At 41.7% G+C, this 20,760-nt stretch overlaps 1 protein-coding gene across 2 annotated transcripts in view; it reads right to left on the reverse strand.

The window, feature by feature from the left end:
- LOC310922977 (PALM2-AKAP2 fusion protein-like) overlaps positions 1–20,760 on the reverse strand; it is a 105,981-nt gene that overhangs the window by 14,105 nt on the left and 71,116 nt on the right. For both annotated transcript variants that reach the window (XM_083884017.1, XM_083884018.1), the window contains exon 2: positions 2,392–4,792. In XM_083884017.1, coding sequence (XP_083740143.1) covers positions 2,392–4,792 — 2,401 coding nt within the window. The remainder of the gene's footprint in view (positions 1–2,391; positions 4,793–20,760) is intronic.

The following is a 20,760-nucleotide window of genomic DNA, read 5'->3' on the forward strand; positions in this document are numbered from 1 at the left end:
TCCACCTCGTTGAAAGCAATAAAGGGGAACAGTGGTGATAAATAATCAGGGAACACCAGGAGTCCTAGTAAAGCTACTCTGCCCAGACCACCACCTAAAAACAGCCATTGTTTAGGCCATTGTTAGGCCATTGCTAATTAAGTTTAATATTATGCTTTCTCAAAAGATTGAGTATGCACTTCCACACTTAAGGATTAGAAAGAGATTTTTCCAATTTATACTTGACCCCTTAATCCCTTTCTGCTGAGGTATCCTGATGTTAGTGCCAATTCTTTCTTTGGAAAAGGCAATTTGCTGACAGAAATACCTCTGCTTCTTCTTTATCATTATTATAATTGGTAGTGGAATTACTATTAATTTTCTTTGTGAAACTAGATATAGATACTGCAGTACCAGATATGATCTACAGCATATTCCTTACTGGGCCCAACAGAAGCAGGTTTCCTTTTCTGCCCTCTGCTCTGTCTATCCTGACAGCCTGATGTTTGTGCCTCTGCTAAATTACTATTTGCCTTTTTTCACAAATATTGAAAAGATCCTGTAACTATTAAAAGGGAGGTTGCTGCAATCTTGCAAGGGATTACATGGTATTCCTCCACCCTATATCTAGGGGTGCCTGCAGGAGTTAACAGCAATACAGCTGGCTAAAGGGACAGCAAGGAAGACATGAACTGAGGTTTACACACCTTCCAATGCTAAAGGTGCTGAGGTGATGTCCTGCAGCTGAGAGCTATGCTGAGCATATCTGCGGTTCAGAAAGCACCAAAAGTAGAAGAACTAAGAACTTTGTCAATGTTCTTTGTGGTTTCTTGATCAATGATATTCTTAAACACTGCCACATACTCATCTTTTCCTGGAAATTATTTCTCTGCTTTGTCACTGGCTGCAAATTGTAGTAGCATGAGTCATTGGCTAGGAGATCCCAATTTTCTTTCTTGAACACATGGCAGTTGGACATTTAAAGGAAACTGTCTGGAATGATTCATTATAAACAGGAGTTTATAATTTTCTCTAGAATGCAATTTACAACAAACATTTTTACAGACACAAAGTAAATGCCTTCTCGTCTAGAGAAAGCATAAGTATGCTATTTTCCCAGAAGCTCTGTTGAAACAAGCATTAGTGTCAGCAGCCCATCCAACATCACTTCTGAATAAAATACAATCATTATCGGCTCCATTTTGAGCACTTTCAGCTACAGATGATGCTGTTTTGGAACACAGTCATAAGAACACCTTTACAAAACAAGTCCTTCTTGATGTCTGTGGTACCCTGCATCTCAAATCTTGTCAGACATTTCTCAGAACACTTCAGATTAGAGAGGATCCTTACAAAAAATGCTGTATTAGAGGACTTATAACAGCAGAATTTCAAAGAAAAGACTGGTATTTGCTTTCAAATTTGCTTTAATTTTTTTTCAAAAAACACGTGTTAAGATCATCCTCTTTGCAGAAGAAACAAAATATTCATATTTATGTGCTCCATATAACTAAAAGTTCACAATCATATTGAGCAATGGGCTAAATCTGTATCTTATTCAAGATTACCATGACTTAAAAAAAATTACTACCACTGGCTTCAATTTACACCACCGGAAATAAAGACAGCATGTGAGTATTCTTGGTAGAATGAATACTTTTTCACAATGACCAATGTTAATAAACCTTATGGGCACTTGCAAAGCATATGCAGGTATATGCTTAATAAAAATCATTACACAGAAATAAGCCTGGTATGTATTTCTGGGGGGTTTTAATACATACTTTTTCTGTATTATATTTAGAAGGCATCAGAGCTTGACATTATTTTTTGAGAAGGGGAAGGTGGAGAGAGATATGCTATAATTGCTGTGAATGTCAGCAAAACAGAGAGCAAAATGCACAAAAAAAGAAATCTGATTCATACCCCAAAATCTACACATCTCCATTACTTTTGTACTTCCCTAATGACGTGCAAGAGAACAGGACGCCTATTAAGGAAGGCCTTAGATGTTTGTCTTTCAAACAGCCACACAGCTGTACAAACTGCTGCTGTGCTTCCTTGAAACGACCCTAAATTTCAGTGGGTGGTCTGACCAGTGAAACCATGGACATGTCATGCTACAATGTGGCAGTGGCTAAATACAGAATGGAGTTTAGTAAGGATGATGAGAATATCTGCACTGTGAAAAACCAGAACTGTGAATCTTTGCATTTGTGAAAAACCAGAACCTTCTGCAGGTGTGCTCATGGCCAGAAAATTTAGCTGTTCCATGCAGTTTCCAGGCAGATGAAGTCATCTGCCCTCCCACCCCCTGCAAAACAATGTTTTCATTAAAAGATGACATAAAACTAAACTACACCTGACCCTTCAGTCACATTTCACTTCAGCTCTGATACTTTGAGCTCTTACCTGGTGCAGTTTTGTAAGACACGGTTCTGGTGGGCATGGGTGGTGCATTCTTTGTAACAGAGCTTGGTGCCATTTGTAGACCCTGCCGCTGCCTCTTCAGCTCCTCTTCTCGCTCCTGAGCAGCTCTGATCTCTTCTTCTATCATTGACAAAGTCCGCTGTTTCCTTGACCGTAACTTGAAAGGGCCCACAGTCACTTCAGGCTCCTGTGTGGCCAGGATAGAAGCAGTGCTCCGAAGCTCCGCCGCCTCTGAATACTTGCTGAAATAGCTGACTTCATGCCTGTTTTCCTCCACAAGGAATGGCTGGCTGGCTGAGTACACGGATGACTGCTGCAAACTCTTCCCTTCCCTGAGTCCTGAGTCTTCCTCTTTTGAAGTCTTTGGTATGGTGTCCCTTTTCTCTTGAACTGGTGAAGACACCTGGGGTGGCTCAAACATTGGGTTCTGAAGCTCCTTGGAGGCTGGATCTGGCCCAGTGCCAGCTGGCTTCTCTTTGGCTGAGACCTCTTTCTCGGCTGGGATTTCTTCTTCCTTCGGGTTCCCCTTATCCACCTGCTCAGCTATGGCTTGTTGGATGGCATTTTGAACCAGCAGGCCAGCTTGGTACGCCAGCTGGTCGTCCATCAGCATGGTGTCTGCCAAGGCAGAGGAAGGTGAATCACAGCCTGGGTCACTGAAAGATTTGGAGATGCCTTCAGCCCGGCACTCTGCCGGAGTTTCGGCCTGTGGGGTCTGTGGCAGAGAGAAATCTGCTAGAGAACTCTCCTGCAGGGCGCTCATGGTCTCATTGGAGGCACCGCTGTCACTTATGTTATCCATGCTGAAGTCATTGGAAAGGGTCTCCAAGACGGTGGTATCTTGGGACCTCACAGACAAGTCATCCAAACCGGAGTCAAGCTCCTCTGGAGGCAAAGAGGTGCTGCCTGACTTTGGTAAGTGATCTAGAATTCCCTGTCCATCATCCTTCACCACTGTGAAGACCGCCTTTGCACTCATGAATTCTCCCTCCTCCGCCCACAGTTTTGAAGCTGGTGCAGCTCTGGGGCTATCAGTGCAAGGTAACTCTCTTGCTGTGTCAGCTGTGGTAGCCTGAGTGCTTTTGTCACCTTCTGGGCTACAGGAGACTTTCTGTGCTTTGACAGCTGTGGCATTGTTGCCCTCAAGCTGTCCAGTTTGCCCACACATTGAAATGGGTCTCGTCACAGAGGACATTGGTTTGTCCACAGATGGAGAATTGAGGCTTTTGTAAAAGGGTTTGATGGAGAACATTTTGGGTGCTCCTGACCGTCTTGGTGGGGCCTGACTCTGCAATGGACCTGAATGCTCCATCAGCTGGAACTGCTTCCTGGCAGCGGAGAAGTCAATTTGCTCTGTGACAATATCTTCTTTCTTGATATTGACTGGCTCTGGGGATACAAAGGAGCAGCTGACCTGTCTGGGGGATGTTGGTGCTGCACCTTGCTGCTGTTGCTGCTGCTGCCTCTCCTTGCGCTCCTTGTACTTCTTGTGAGACTCCAGATGCTCTTCATCCAGCTGATCCTCCAGGGGTTTTTCCTGAGGAGGGTTCCACCATTTGGCAGCGATGTTGGGGTTTTTCTTGACAGCCTGGCTTTTAATGAGTTCCCTTCTTTCTTTTTCAAGTTCCATCATTTCTTCTGATGGTCTCGCTTTGCGGACTCTGTATTTTTCCTTCTCTTCTTCATCTTCAAAGAGCTTCGAGGGTTTTTTGTCTTCGTGGAAGGCTCGCAGTTCAAACTTTGCCTCTTTCTTAAGGGTTGTAAGAGTTGTTTCACCATCCTTAGATGATCTTCTAGAACTGTTTGAAGAGGTGGGACTTCCTGGCACCTTCAGACTCTCCCTAGTGTCTTCTTTCAGCCCACCCAAGGAATGACCATTAGATTGCAGGTTCTCATCTGTTATATTAGCTTCACGTGGCTCAACCTCCAAGGATGCCTGCTTGTCTGCTACATTTTCTTCCCTTTCAGGGGATACTGACTCTTTATTGACATTAGCACATGCTCCTGAACCATCCATAATGGAGACTGCACTTGGCTCAGGGGACGATGTTCCATTAAATGTACTGTCTGCAGCAGAATCGCAACAATTTGCCTCCAGCACTTCATCTAGGTATCTGATCTCCTTAGCAACTTCACTGTCCAGAGATTCATGCCTGTCCCTAAGTCCATTTCGGCTGGAAGCAGGGGAAAAGAAGTGGGTTGGATTGTCTGTGGGATGTGGTGAAGCCACTGTGGTGATGCTTTTATGTTCAGAAACTGGAACTGCAATTTCCATTTTCTCTTCCTGTGTAGCAAGCACAGTAGCTGGGTCCAAGAAATTGGCACAGTTTTGGTCTCTGTTTTTTCTTAACCTGATGTCATCCTCAGAGATTCTGGACGATTTCTAAAATAAAAGAGAGCAAAATTATGAAGTCTTAAAAATGAACACCTAATGTTTTGCAGAGCAAACACCATCTGGAAAACAAATCTTAGCACTTCTTAAAGTTGAGATTAAAGCATTCCTTCAGAGCGTGGGAAAGCAAGGCAAGCCATTAACACAAAAAATAGGAAGTTACCTTACCATATGCTGGAAAAGGTACTAAAACAAAAACAAACTTTCATTTAAGAATATCCCGTTTGCTTACCATCCTCACTGTCATTATTTCATGGCTATGTCTTGGTCTGTGACTAGGAATAAGCTTTGAATTTCTAAGTCAACAGTAACGTGGCAGTTCAGACTGCTTAAGGATTTGTACTGCAGTACACACCACCTTTCATCTTGGTAGTCTAAAAATGCTTTCCAGACCTAAAAGAAATCTCATAATGCTTCTACTGATGAAAAGTTAATACTGCTGTGCTTTGCAGAAACAGATGCTAACATTCCAAAAGAGTTAGTGATTCCCATCAAGTTAGGAAAAATGATGTGGCAATGATGGGGCATGTTCTATTCTCAGTGGCTCAATCCTGTCATCAAACATGGAGTAGAATTCCATGGTGCTGGAAAGACATGGGATCTTTCTCCATCTCACATGGAAACCCACACACAATTGCACTTGGGAGACAGGAAGCATCTGCAACTCTCAGAGTATGAAGAACACCACAAGGAGCATGACAGGGACCACAGTCATGATATCCTCCCTCTCACTTCTTTGATCTGTAGTGCAGATGTACTGGATTCATGTTTTTCCCTGATGTGTTGCCTCTGGTCACAAGGAGATTATTGAAATAAGTACTATAAGGCAGATTTTACTGGTTAAGCAGCCTAATGAACTTCCTGTGAGTAAAGTCTGAAGAAACTTCTGATTAAGTTGGTAATGCATCAATTGACTTCTCAATAATTCTATGCTGCTAAAAGACAAAACCAATCCAAAACGCCAAAGACAAAGAGGATATTTTAAACATGGTTCTTCAAAAACCACTTGGTAACTTCCTAAATCATGAAAACCAGAAGTGAGAATTATTCACTTTGACTTGTCTTTTAAAACAGAGAGGTGGTATCTGAGGTTTGTCTTGCTTTCCATATGTGCTTCTATGTGTGAGGAACTGACTTGGAAAGCCACCCGTGAACTCAGTGGCTACCAACAAGAGCACCATTATCTGCTAGTCACCGCTGCCTTGCTGTCCCTGATCCAGCATGCTATTAATATACAGTGAAGCAGAAGATGGTCAACAAGATCACTTACCAGTGACCTGAACAATCACATTGTCACAGGATTTATATAGGAAGTCTAACACATTTGGCACACCTTAAGGAATTACAGCCTGTCACCTAGAAGAGCTCCTTCTAATAACACTCTGAAGAGCTTTCTGTTGAGTTATGTAGTTGTACAGTTGAAGAGAATGCTGGCTTCAGCCATTAGACACTTTCTTCCTAACTGTGCTTAAATATTGGGAAAAAAATCTTTGAAAACAAACAACCCGCTTTTGTCTAAATATATTACTTGACAAACTTCACTGGTTTTATTTGCTTCACTTCTTCATTTTCTGTTGAACTTAGAAATATTCCAGCTGAAGTTTATAGCATTTCTTCTCTTAAAGCATATTGTACTTTTCATAATTTAAATATCTAAATGTGGACAGTTTCTTATTTAGTCCTGTTAATAGTATATTCAAGAAATCAGATGCTCTGCAAACAAATAAAGAATGAGTATAAAAGGTGCTTACTTTTTTTTTTTTTCAAGTAGGCAGAGATGGAATGAAAGAATCATCAATAAAGGCTTCTTTTAACCAGAAAGGGCAAGTATTCCTCTTGATTTACTGGCAGAGCTCCACATACACAACAGGTACTCAGGTGACAGGATTTAAGACTGCAATACCTTTTTGATATTTGGGGTTACATCTTCCTTGACCAACTTCCTGGTGCAAAAAGGAGTATGGTGGCACCTACATCAGTCTGTGCAAAGTACAGTACTGACAGCTGTCCCCTTTCACACACGCCATGGATATGCAATTATGTCCCCGTTAATTTTTGCTTCTAATCTGACAGATCAAAGCCACTAGTAACATTGGTAGCTAACTGCATTCTCTGTAGCTACAAAAATGTATCTTGAACGGACACAGAAAATCAGTTAATGAAGATGCATTCTCCTGCCACTGAAACACATCTCCCTGCAGAGCCAAACCAGAGCTAAAGGGTGCCTTGTTCCTGTGCTTCTCGTACCTGCACACCATGGAGCTAAAAATACACCTGATTGTCCCAAAGACTGCATTCACCAAAGCACGTCTATTTCCACCACTGCTCTAATGTGTGAACCACTCCAGTTCACATCATATTTGGACATTTAAGTTCGGTAACAGAACCACAGGTGTAGTTTTTTGCCTGAATCTCTTTGCCAGTAAGAGCCCATCCTCCCACCATAGCTGGAATCTGTAACTCACAATTAAGGAACATGCATGTAACAGTCTTAATCAGGGCGTGCATTTGTGACAGCATGTAATTCTTGAAGTGCATGTGTTTATGCAATTAGCGTGGGACATGCAATTATGTAGCAAAACAGATAATTATGCACTGAAACCTATGAGAAAACACTGGTTCTTATTGGAGGAACCTTCTGTGCTAGGGATTAGCAACTGAGCATTAAGGACTCCCAGCACAGCAGAGAAGCCAGTGAGGATTGCTAGGAGAGGAAAAAATATGTTTAAAAGAACCGCCCTTTTTTTTTTTCCTCAAAACATTCTAGTAGAATCTAGGGACAACTCTGTGAGGTCATGGCAATAAAGATTATGTTCCAGACACTCCTGCAAGGAGCAGAAATTAATCCACTGATTAATTACTTGAAGAAGAGAACTGAGATAGCTAAGGACAGAAGTAGATAGCAAAACAAAGCTTTTCAAGACAGTCCAGGCCACAGCATCTGCCCAGGACAACTGACTGGGTGTGGGAAAATGGCACATGCTGGGGATGAGACACCATGGGTGGGAGGAGGTTTGGAGGAAGGAGGCAGTGGGATACATAAAAACCCCATGCCTCAGCTCTTTGGGAAAAGGAGGGGAGCTTTCCAGCTTTGTATTTGCTGCATACAGGGAGAAGGATTTTCAAAGCCTGCACCATTACAAAGACCTGTGAATGGAAAAAGGGCTGCATTCAAACCTAATTGTAGTCAGCCATATGACATTCACAATGATGGCCTTAAGCTACTCATCTAGACCCAGATTTTCCAGAAGTTGCTGTTACATTTACACAATCTCTGAAAGTGCGTTCATTTCTGTCTAAGTCAAGATGCAACAGGGCAATTAGTGTCACTTCTACAATGCTGCTCACACTGTAGTAAACCACACTTATTAGCAGCTTAGAAAATTATTAGCATATTTTCTCTTTGGCTGAATTCTTCATCTACAAAAGCGTAAGTGTTTGGGCAATCAGCTCTTTTAGAAGGAAAAAAATGTGGGTGTACTACTAGCAAGACCCAACAAACGTGTGCCAGTGCCTTCCTTTGTTTGGCACAACAAAAAATGCCTACGGAAACAAGTGGGAGGCAATCCTTCTGAGTCAGACCAACATTCTTCTGAAGCATCAGTTGCAGTGGTGGGAAGGGAAAGGATTAAGCTAAGAAGTTCCATGGTTAAAGAAAATCTGAAAGTTTCCTCATTGTGGGCCTCTACAACCACTCCAGCCAAGTTTCAAGACACCTTATGATGCTGTTGGCCTCCTGGCTTCCTTAGTGTTGTCAACCTTCCATTTCTTCAGCTTTCTTATTCTTTTGGAGATGCCCTGTACTTCACTTGCTCCTTCTCCCCCTACTGCAGTACTGAACCAGTGCTCTGTTCATCCCTTTCCACCGTTCTCTTCAACCTCTTGGGCCCACCACACATCAAGCAGTTTTAGTAGTAAGACCTAATTTGCAGATGGTTTACTGACTAATCCATACCTCCCTGCTGATGTCAGTAATTTTCTCCCTCTCTACCTACTGTCTTGGCCGGCCTTTCTGATTGTCTTATTTGCAATTAAGAAAGAAGCAAATGATGAATTTGTTAGAAGACTGACTCTGGCAAACGTTCAAGAAAGCAGCTGCTTTCATTCACCTCACTCTTTTGAAGAACACAGTCACCACCTGTGTAACAGATGGAGCCAATCCCAAACACTGCAAAGACATAAAAGTTGACTGAACTTCTGTGGCTGCAGACAGACACCCTGTCCAGAGACAAAACTCCTAGCCAGCAAAGGTATTGCTCCATGCTTGCTAGTGACAGTACATCTTTGCAGAACTAATTTTCTTTAAAAGGATAGGAGGACCTGAAATGTTGCAGTTCTTAATGAATCAGAAAGGCTACAGTTGTCAAAGGTGATAGCATCCATCCCTCACAACTTATGTTCCTTACCACACAACAGGTGCTCAGACAAGTGCCACTATCTCACCCCAGGTGAGAATGACAGCCCAAACCACTGTGGCAGCTTCAATCTCACAATGTCTCCTGCACTCCCTCCCCTAGCAGGGCCTCATGGGGCAGCTGCCACCCCATCCACCTCCAAAAATTAAGTGAACTCCCCTCGGCACTGGAGGAAGAAGAATGTGCCAGTGGGAGCCTTTGCACAAAGCAATCTGAAGAAATGGGCCAAACATTTGTGTTTTGGAAACTTCTATTTGGGTGAGCTAAGAGAAAGCAGTAGCAAGAAAAAAAAAAAAAGTCCAAAAAAGATCCTAGAAATGGGGGGTGCGAGGAAGGGGTGAAGATGATGATGTGGAACTCAAGGAAAGAAAGGGTTTCTACTCACATTACCTACAGAAACTATATGTTTTTAAACTAAAAAACCCAAATCAAAACACAAAAAAAAGCTCAAATCCAAACCCAAAGTGTGTCTTCTTGCTCCCGTGCAAAAAGGTCTCTCTTTTTCATACAGTATTTTAAACTGTCATCTACAGGTTTTAAAACTACTAAGGGAAGTGTTGTTCAAAAAAATGACAAGTTTTCACTTAATGAAATAAAATTCAAGTTTCAGAAAAAAAAATCCTCAAATCCTGTCAACAAATTTTGAATTTAAGACATGTCAGGCACATGCTGACACTACCTTGAATAGCTCCATTCACAATCCTACTTGCACACAAAAAGCAAAACCTGGCCTGCTCCTCTCACAGTGCATTACACAGTGTCTTCAATACAAAGACTGAAGCAATATCTGGTTACTAAAAAGTGTTAGTGTTGAGTGTCACAATGACATTCTCTGCAAGCAGCTCTCCACGCTGTTCTGACTTTTCTGAGCTAGCCAGACAGTACAATATTTTCTTTGTGAAATGTTGGTTTGTTTCCTAACACTCAGAAATCACAAGAGTACACTCAATGCAACAAAAATCAATGGAACTTCATACTACCTCCCCCTAAGATGCAGCGAGGGGCTCTTTAGAAATACAGACAGTAATAAGAGATGTGGGGATACACTGCCAAAGAAAGTGCTTACTTGGAGAGCTTGCAGTGTGACTTTTTAATGTGGTTTTCCTATTTCCTTTTTTCATGTTTTAGCAAAGAAGTTGTGATTGCATTCATTCAGAAAACTCGTGAAAGGCTTTGCAATATTCCTTTCATTCCATATGAGCCACAGGTTTCAGCTTCCCCATGTGATACACTATAAAGCTCCTTTATCAAATCAAACTCCAATTTTCTTTTGCTGCTGTAATAAACTAAAGAGGGATAAAAATGGCCCAAGAATCATGACCAATGATAAAACATATACTCTGTGACAGAATATTTTAATGATGAGGACACACTCATTTGATACTATATTTCTCCATATGTGCTTCTGTAGCTCCAGGTTTTTTTGTGCCCTCAATAGGTGATTTTTTTCCTGGGTAAGTCAGGATCCAAATTTGTAATATTTCCTACTAATTCCAGGGTACCTAAATTGAAGAGGTATTCTGTTGGTAGGAAACCAGCTGATCTTGTATATGCCAGTTATTTTCTCTTGCTTCCTAAGCACACAGATTTGGTTCCTCCATGAAAAATTTGCAACTCTAACTACTACATTTCAACTAGTGCTACAGCAGCAAGAAAATTAAGTATCTTCCTTCTTTAAAGCTTGTGCAGCTGTTGTAAAAAAGCAATAATAAAACACTGAGTTCTTTTACAAAATATTTTAATTCCTGCAAAGAACTGTAACTCCACAAAGGACCTGTATGGACAAAGTGACTTATACAGAAATTAACAGTTAGAGACAAAAGGCTGCTAATTGCTGAGTGAAAAGAAATATCACCTCCAATAAAGAAAAAAAAACAATGCAGAGCTTATCAGAGTATGCAACATATATTTAAGTGGGAGATGCAGACACTACTCTGTGTGGGGCTGGTTAGCTTTGCTATAAAAGCTCTCTTCAGTTTTACATAATCAAGATGCAAATCTGAAATTACAGGAAACTGTGATTAAACTCTCATTAAGAAAGTGCAGGACTGTTTGGTACTGCCACGCTCCACATTCACACCTCATTTTCAATCAGTTGCACATAGGGAGACGCAGGAGCTTGAAGAACCCAAGAGATCAGTAAATTGGTGATGATTTCAGGTACCAAAACTTGCAGCCAAAAGACCATTCTCTGGTCCTCTGCACTGTTGGCTTCTAGTAATGTAGGTCTGCCTGGAAGTGCAACTCAATTAGAGCGGTAAATCCGTGCAAAAGAACACATTTCATCCAGAAAAATGTGTTTTTATCTTCACTCTCATCAATTCCCACTTCTGATGCTCCTTTCACTTGCACAATTATTTCTACCTCAAATTAAAATGCACCAGTAAGTATTACTATTTCTCATGCTGCTTCACTCAGTTCCCTAGGACAGAAAGGACAGCACACCCTATGTGCAGGCATGGGAAACAAACCAATGCCACCGAGAGACAGCACTGGACTCAAGGTCAATACAAACTATGTTAGTGTGTTAATCAAGCGCACTACCACAGATGGTTAGTACTTTTAAACTTTGTTACACATTTTTCCTAAGGCTTATTTTTCCATGGCTTTTCTCCAAAATCTGCTTTTGCCGAAACAAGATTGAATTCCAACAGCTGGGGTACTTGATTTAAAGAGGCTGTGGCGCTAAGTCACTTAAATTGGTAAGCATGATCTTGTGAAGCAGCCTCCAATGCTGCCTAAGGAAGGACAATAGTCTGGTGGAGAAATAAAGAGCATCCCACCCAACTAACACGTAAGAAATATGGCACAGTTAGAAAACTGTCCACACCTGGCAGATAATTCAATGCATGATAAAATCCTTAAGGAACAGAAGGAGAATTTCTTCTTCACAAGCGAAGGTCACAGATCCTGTACTGTTGCACTTACGGAGTCCACTTGGGTTGGGCTCTCCACTCAGCTGGTGCTGGTGGAGCTGAGCTAAGGGCTTGGCTGTTTAGTAACACCCTCTCACACTCAGCCTCTGGTTTGATGATAAATGAAAGAGCTGAAATCCTAGCTGAATAAAGGAAAGAAAAATGTTCAGCTTAACAGAGAACCTAATACCAATATTTGAGTAGAACACAACTTCCAAATGTATGCATGAAAAATCAGTTTCACAAAATGCTGCAGTTGAAATCTGCCCTGCCATGTCGAGGATGGAACAATTGCTCTGATAAAGCATGACCTAATCTCAGCGGGGAGGGGAAAGGATGCTAAACTAAGCCTTGCTCTTAATACTCTCTAACCCATCTAGATAATATCAGCACAAGGAAAGAGTGACCTTTACGGCTGGTCGCTTACACAAAAAAGAACAGAGACAAGGGGAAAATTCCTCAGTCTTTTCACTGGGGGCACAGGGTTCCTGTTCCATCTAAAGAACGAATCTACAACTCTCCTATGTAAATAAGAGATTTCAAGAGAAATACGGCATGTTAATAATTTTGGTGAACAGGAAAGAGCCCTCCTGAGAAAGGGATTTGGGTTAGGCAGGGGCAGGAGGAAGGCAATAAATGGAGACAAAAGGCCATGCAGTTCACTTGTTCTCTGAACAGGTATTATGGTTGCTAGGAAAACCTGCTTTAAAAGATGTGAGGAACAGAGATAAACCTGCCTTAAACAAATAGGCTTTCTGAGATGTATTAGTATTAAAGTCTTCTGAGGATACTGTCTTTTCAGCAGCTGGTACAATTCGGTAAATATTTCATAAATGGCAGCCTAAGCTGCATTTTCTGAAAAAAGATACATGATCTCTATGCTGGAGTTCTTTGACCACTTACTTTCTAGGGCAAAAGAGTAGGAATTGAATGCTTTAACTGAAACAACCACCTACAAACCTCTGCCAATAAAGACTAAGATTTTTTGCTTTCAATTCTCTGTTTCACAAATGTTACCTTTTGGAGATCTTACTACTTTAAACTATTTCCTAAAGCCTAATTAATGCTTGCTGCACTTCTGAAAGACATGGCTGTTCAATACCTACCGGAGTTCGACAGGACTGCTGCCACAGAGGCTATACTGAGCTAAAGGAACAAATTATGCTCAGAAATGTAAGGCCAAACATCTGTTTCTCTGACAGCTGAAGGAAGTTAAGAATTATTGTTGACGTTTTGTCTTTGTCAGTAGGGCTTGTTACAGCTGCTCTCATCCATTAGATTAAGACCCATCACAGCAAAATCTCCTTAAATGAAGATATGCCTATGTAACGGTGCTTGGTGCAGTGTGTCTCACCAAGTGGTAGTCTGCTCTGCCAGGAGCACGAAGAACAGGGCAATGTGTATTCACTGCAAGCAGTGAGTCTTGGGAAGGTTACAGTGTGAGGGCTCAACCAGCCAGCTGGCTTAAGCACTCTACAGATTGCTTTCTTCCCAGTTTTTCAAGGAAATAGAAGTATTTTAAAGCTAGAGACCTCTAAAACTCTCTGCTGAGAGAGAGCATGTAGTGGCTTCAAAAGATCCCTATCTAGAATTAGCTATACCAAAAATGCATTTTAAGCTGCTACCTCCAGACTCAGGCAAAAGTCCATGATTGGAACATTATAAAAATAAAACTGAAAGCACATGAAAAAAAGGATATCTAGCCTAGTACTAACTCAAAAATCGCATTATGTAAGTGAAGAGGGGGGAAATATGATGGTGATACAAGGATATAACTGAAGTCTCTGCCATCAGCTCTGTTATGCACACAAGTGGGAAGAGAAGCCACTTCCAACAAGAGTGGCACATCATGTAATTTAATTTTCTGGATGGTGCATGTAGAAAAATCCTCCTTCAAAGATATACATCAACAAAATTAAACTTGCTATCACTAAACGATGAATCCAATGTAGCCAGAATGTTGGACTTTGACACACAATTTCAATAACTATCCAGCAAATCATTAATATTTAACAGAAAGTCAGACTACAGAGTCTACAAAACATAGTGAGAGGCAAAATGTGTACAGTCTGTAAGAAGGAGGATGTTGCTAAATTCTTCACATGCCATGGCTGTCCCTAGGCTATAAATACAACGTACCGTGTGAGTCTGGGGTCGTGAACAGCTAGTAACTTCATCTAGCTCATAACAAAAACTATGCATTTTAGTCATCTTACTATGTCCTGCAGGAGAATATTTCACTCAAAGTGAGACTTGCTGCTGGGAGTTAGGTTTCTTTTCTTTTGTTCCTTCATACCTATAGAATTTTTCCCATAAGGTGGTAAGAAACACTGACTACCTGTGTACTTATGGGTACTTGAGAAAACAAAAAAGTGGCCAGGCTCAGGGGGAAGGAGGGCATCTGGTTGCATTTCTCTCAGCTGGGGGTGGGGGGGATTCTCTCCAGAGGGACATAGATACCACAAGAGTGGGGCACGTGGGGGACAGGACTGGGGCAGCTGCTGGCTCTTTCTCTCTGGGCTTTGGAGGAGGACAGCTGGAGCTGCTGCTTGAGGGATGGAATTCACTGCTCCCGCTGGACCCCAGCCCGGAGCTGCTTCTTCTGCCGTGGGGTGAACCTGTGCTCGTGAGAGCAGCCACTGAACCAGGACCTTGTTAACACCCGCCTCAGTAGAAGAGGGACCTGTCCCCATCCGCTGGGGCGCCCACGGCCCCGGGCTCTCCCCTCTCCGCCCTGCTCAGAGCTGGGCTGGGCTCCCGCCGCCCGCCCACAGCGCCCCCTGCAGCCGCGGGGGAATCCCCGCACCCGCCCTGCCCGCCGGGAGCCACCAGCGCCCCCGCTGGCCGCGACCGGAACTGCACCGACGGGGAAACGCCCGGCCGAGAAGGGGTCACGGGGCTCCCGGTGCTGCTTGTGCTCAGTGCCAGAGGTGGTGTGTGTGTTGGCTTTATTATACATACCAGTAAAGGACTGTTATTCCTATCCTCATTTCTTTGCCTGAGAGCCCCCTTAATTCCAAAATTGTAATAATTCAGGGGGAAGGGAGTTTACGTTTTCCATTCCAAGGGAGGCTCCTGCCCTCCCTAGTCTTTTAAATCAAGACATCTGCATAGGATTTTTTTAAAAAAAATTCTTATTTGGGAGAAGGCAGTTGAGAAATCCCTGGGACATCTCCTTTCAGCATCTATCACTTCCTGTCCCTCTGCCCCTGCTCCCCTCCCCTCTCCCATGCAAAAACTCATTACTACTTTTCCTGCTGAAAAAGCACTGATTAAAATGACCTACAGCACGTCTGGACTACATTAGGATATTATTTGATTAAGGCATTAGTTGCTTGCTATTTTGGCCTGTGGAGAATTAAGATAATGGTGGAGGAAAATGGTATTAACTGAACTTGGTATTCCAGCTCCAACTGCTCTGCTTAAAAATTCCTTCAGATTGTCCAGTCCCACAGTTATGGGTTCTTTTTTACCTAATTACAAAATACTGAAATAAACAGTGATTAATTCATTTAATGTTGTCAAGATCACTAAAGCAAACTAAACTGTTACATTAAGAGTTGCTGTATTTCTCAGACAATTTGCTAATTGATAGGGAATGCTTGCTTGGAGCTATTTTAAACAGTCATAAAACGGCTCAGCATTAAACAGCAGGCAGCACCTCACATGTCTGTAGAAATACCAGTTTGACACATTCCAGATCAAACTGCTTTAGAGAGGGGGAAAGACCAGACCTTCTAAAAAGAGTATTGTTTACTAGCTTGTCACACAAGCAATAGCTTGGTTTTCAGTACTTGAACTGACTGCATGAGACTTTAGCTACGGAGTCTGTGTACCTAAAAGCCAAAGCACAGACAAGTAGGAGAGAGCAAGTTATCTTGGCTTCCAGACGCTTTCCACTAAAATACCCTTCCTCATTTCTCAGGAGTTAAAGAATGTGTTACCCTGGTGCATGCACAGAGGTATCAACTAAGTGCCACAGCATGCATCAAATGCCATAAACCCCAGGAATGCTGTCGCCTCTAGATGTGACTGCTCACAGTACAATGCCTAATTTCCTCCAGTGTTAAACAACTAAAAAATGAAGTTAAACAGACACACTGAAAACATCTCTATGAACTGAAATTTGCTTTAGTGTCAAGAAGGGTAACACTCAACTAGTGGGAAACATACCCCTTCAGAGCAACTAAAAACTCAGCCAGAAGACTTTGCAAGTGCTGTCTAAAGAATATAGACACTGAATATGTTGGGTGGTTTTCCTAGTTATCACATGCACAGGATATACAAAAGTATATTTTCTTTTTGGAATCAATATCTGCCTGTATTACATCTAGTAGAAGGTTGTAAATTTCACTACTGCTCACAATGAACAAACCAGCTACAGTGCAACAAATTCCACAAGTATCATTTGGAAAAATGGTATTTTAAATACACTTCCCAGTACAGAAGATAAAAAACTAAACACAGTAGATAATGTGTGGCAGGTCAGAAACTTAGCTTGCCCTTTCTCTCTGTTTCTGTAAACCCTGAAGCAAATCCCAAACGTGTTGTTTTTCATAAAGGCTTTAGCTTTTTTTGGGTTGTTAAATCAAATTCCTTCCCCAGCTCATTACAGCACTGTGATGTCACAGGCTAAGGGAGACCTGGTTTAAAAAAAAAAAGAAGCCCATACGCTCAGTCCATTCAACAGAGTCCTTTTCACAAAGAAAATGCCAATTCACACTATTTAGAAAGAGCATGAATTCACTTCACCTGTAAGGGAGCCACCTCCTTTACAGATAGCTTCAAAAGCAGTGTTGGCAACAGACCTGCTTTCAGCTAGCATAAGCTGGAGTTTACTGTTTTACGTATTTTGTGGTTAGGTTTGTTTAGCTTTTTTTCTCTCTAGTTTTTGTTGTTGTTGTTGTTTCAGTTAGGTTTTGTTGCTGGTTTTGGGGTGGGGTTTTCTTCTTCTTCTTTTTTTTTTTTTAAATTTGGGTTTTGTTTGGATGTTTTGGTTGGGGTTTTTATGTTGGGAAGAGGGAGGCTGGAAGGGGGCTGGCAGGGAGAGCCACAACCCAGCAACACAACAAGTGGCAGGATTAGTACTAAGAAACAGCAATTACATGAAGGGCTGCTGTGAAAGACAACTCCAAGCAGCAATTAGCAGTAATTTTTACCTATCAGGAAACAAGAAAAGGCTTGACTGTATTCTTTCCACAGGAGAGGCTGAAATGTCAACTGAAGTGCTTAGGCCACTTTTGGTAAGCTGTTTCAGAAGACTCAGTCAGGGTAGGGATGCACAGCTTATATGGAAATTACGAGCCACAGAGAAAACAACTGGATACAAGAAGTGCGAAAAAATCCCCAAAACACAAACAAAAAAACCAAAACCCCAACAACAACCCACTCGTGAAAACAAACAAAAAACCCCCTACCCAAATTTAGAAGGGTGACAGAGAAAATAGGCAGCACATTTTTCTACAGCACCATACCTGTTCATTACTGCTGCCTGTGGGCTAGTGACATTTGAGTACCCTTGGATTAAGTTTCCTGGAGGCTTGATAGTTTAAGGTAAAAACATGAGCTGTGCTGACCAGACATCCCCTGCACAGGCCCTCTGGACTTTGGGTTACAATGGTTTGAATTTAGTCTAACACATGATGCTACAATGACATAGCTCAAGAAAATTTTATTCACTTGAGGAGTTACATAACATATTGACATGCTTTCTCACTACTTTTAGGGCATAAGCAGAGGGAAGGCACAGCCATCCTTTACCAGCAATGATGAAAGTGACATTTTGGACAGGAGAACCCTTGAAGGCAGTGGTAGCTCACCTCACCATATGCTCTATAACCCGCTCGAGCCACATTAAATGAGATAAGTCAAGCCTCTACATTTTTAAAACGGGTAGGTAAGAAACTCTGTCACCTGTTGAACGAGTCTGTGAAAAGAGAATGTAAATAAGGTTCTTACCAGGAAAAAAAAAGGCACACAACATATCCTTGTCCTTAGCTAAGGACTTAGGCTCACTTTAGGTGAGCCTAAAGTGACAGGAAATACTGTGAGCCTTCCTGTAACACTTACCATACTGTCTGCACAGTAGAGGGGGACACATTTTAATATACAATTACAGATTTTACATTGTTAACTATTTTATTCCCTTGGATCATCCCAGAATTTTAGACCATGAAGAGGGATAAGCATGCCACAGAGAATAAAATACTCTATTTAAATAAAGCTAAACAGATTTAATATGCAACTCCTATAGCTGATTATTGATTCAATATGAAGTTTAGGTAACCCTGCCTCCTCTATGGTGACTGAAGGAGTGGAAGGTCACAAGATATTGATCTTCTGTACTCTCCCTGACATCAGGTGTCTAAAGCCCCACATGCCTGGGAGGTCACTGGAGGACAGAGCTGTAACTAGAGCACTACCCAGATGTGCAGGAGATGGAGCTCCAGACCCTTATTTCATAGACTCATTGGAATTGTCCATTTGACTTGCAAATATTCAGTTTTCACTGAACCATAAAGGAGTTGCACCATGTAAATTTTTTTTTTTTTTTTAATGACCTGTTACTCATACCAACCAGTTTTGGAAAACATACTGGTATGTTGCAAAAATGAATGGGCTAATGGTAATAACGTGTTCAGTACAGCAGTGTAGCTTAGTAGCAAAGGCAGCAGATACATCCTGCTAAACCCTTTTCTGCTATACCTGGCCTCAGATAAACCAACATTCCCCTCAGGAATTCATACTCACCATTGCCATCAATTTAAAGTAAGTTGGAGGTTTTCTTATTTTTTGTTGTTTGCGTTGTTGGTTTTTTTCTCCTTAAAACACTGGTCCCACCCAAAACAACCTTAAGTTTGTTTAAAAAATAAATAAAAATTGTAGTGTTCTTGGTGGAAACAAAAAATTCAAACAGAAATGTGAAACAGCTGATCAATCAAGAAACAAAAATTTGAGAAACCTAAGTCAAAGTGGTCCAAGAATATTTAAAAATTATTCATTTTCCCTTCAGAATGATTCCTTTTAACTTCCTGAAGTGCAAAGATTCTAACTTCCTGAAGTGCAAAGATTCTTGACATATCTGAATTTTTAACCAACTCTTCTGCATGACTATAAGCAGTATGCTTCTGGGTCCCCCTCATGCCATACTGAAATGAAGTAAGTGTACAACGATTGACATGTTTTTCTCTCGTAATCTGTGCTACTACCAGAGATCTGCTGAACAACCAGCAAATATTATTTTCTAGAGACATCAAGAACAAGTTTACAAAAGACGGAGTGCCGGCCTCAGTATCTGAGAAAAAAAAGGACCCTTACGAAGTGATTTACCTGCTTCAGACCCGAATCTTCCAAATTTGCAGTACAAATGGACATTATATCCAAGGATTCTGGGTTTCATGACTAAATCTGTGTGTATGAAATGTCATTGTAAGCAGGCAACTCCTATTTTTTCCTGCAAATCCTGCAAAGGCCTGCAGCATATGGAATGTTAGTACTGAATGGTGACAAGTCTGCTTCATCCATGCCAAGAGACTACCTGTTAAGGCAGATGAGGTGTGCAAAGCAAGAGCTCAAGCAGTCAAAGAATATTATGTAGATGGCACCATGTTCTCTGCCTGGGCCTTCACTTTGGGACACTTCTCTGTGAACCTTCACAATACATGATGAGGCACTGAATGTAGGGGCACAGCCTGTGCTATGCTTCTGGGTGAGGCTGTTCCAGATTTTAGCAGCAGTTTTCAACTTACAGTTTTGCTTCAACACAAATTCTTTAAAAATGTGGCAGAAGCAGTGATCTGCAGTGTCCCATCTCCTGATTAAGAAGTAACAAAATTACAGCATTCACAATGCCTTTTAGCTATCTCAGGCCACAGGTGCTTCCCTATCAGCCCAAACACCTTCCCACACTGGAGGTAATTGCATGACTTGAACCACTGGGTCACTGTTACAACCTGTAACAGCTGTAAACAGCTAATTGTGCTCTTTTAACACATGGGAAAAGGGAAAAAAAATGAAAAAAAAAAAGGGAGCGGAAAAGGAAAAAAAGTGTTCCTCTTCATGGAAAGTATACACAAGCTTAACATAAACCAAACAAATCCTTTTGTGCATCCCTGTCCTACTCAGGGAGTAAATACCCTACCTGACTTTCTGAGTCTGTTGGACTAGCATAGCATCCTTACATGACTATTAAATACAAGATGTGCAATTGCAGGAAAAAAACCCAAACAAACCAAAACAAAAAAACCACATATCAGAACTCTTCCCTTACCTCCTCCTGTATCAACAGTCTTTTCATGACACATACCTCACTGGAGGAAGTGATACTCCTCTCCGCTGTGTGACAGCAAAGTTGTCTGCATGTTGGGGAGGGCTGATAGGCCAAGAGCTACCATTTCTGCACATTGTTTTTAAATTATATCCTCCACAGACATCTCTGCCTGGGACTGTAAAATGAAGAGTGCCTCAGAAGGCTGGCTGCTTGAAGCAAAACTGGTGCTTAAGCATACAACTACTAGAGTTTACTAAACGTTTTAAGGATCCCCTTGTCATTTTCAGTACCTCCTCTAGAAATTTACCCTTACCAAACCAGTGGAGGATTAAATATGGCTGGTGAACATCAGAGGGCATC

The sequence above is a fragment of the Zosterops lateralis genome, assembly GCF_965231275.1.
Source record: "Zosterops lateralis genome assembly, chromosome: Z".
In the NCBI taxonomy this organism is placed as follows: domain Eukaryota; kingdom Metazoa; phylum Chordata; class Aves; order Passeriformes; family Zosteropidae; genus Zosterops; species Zosterops lateralis.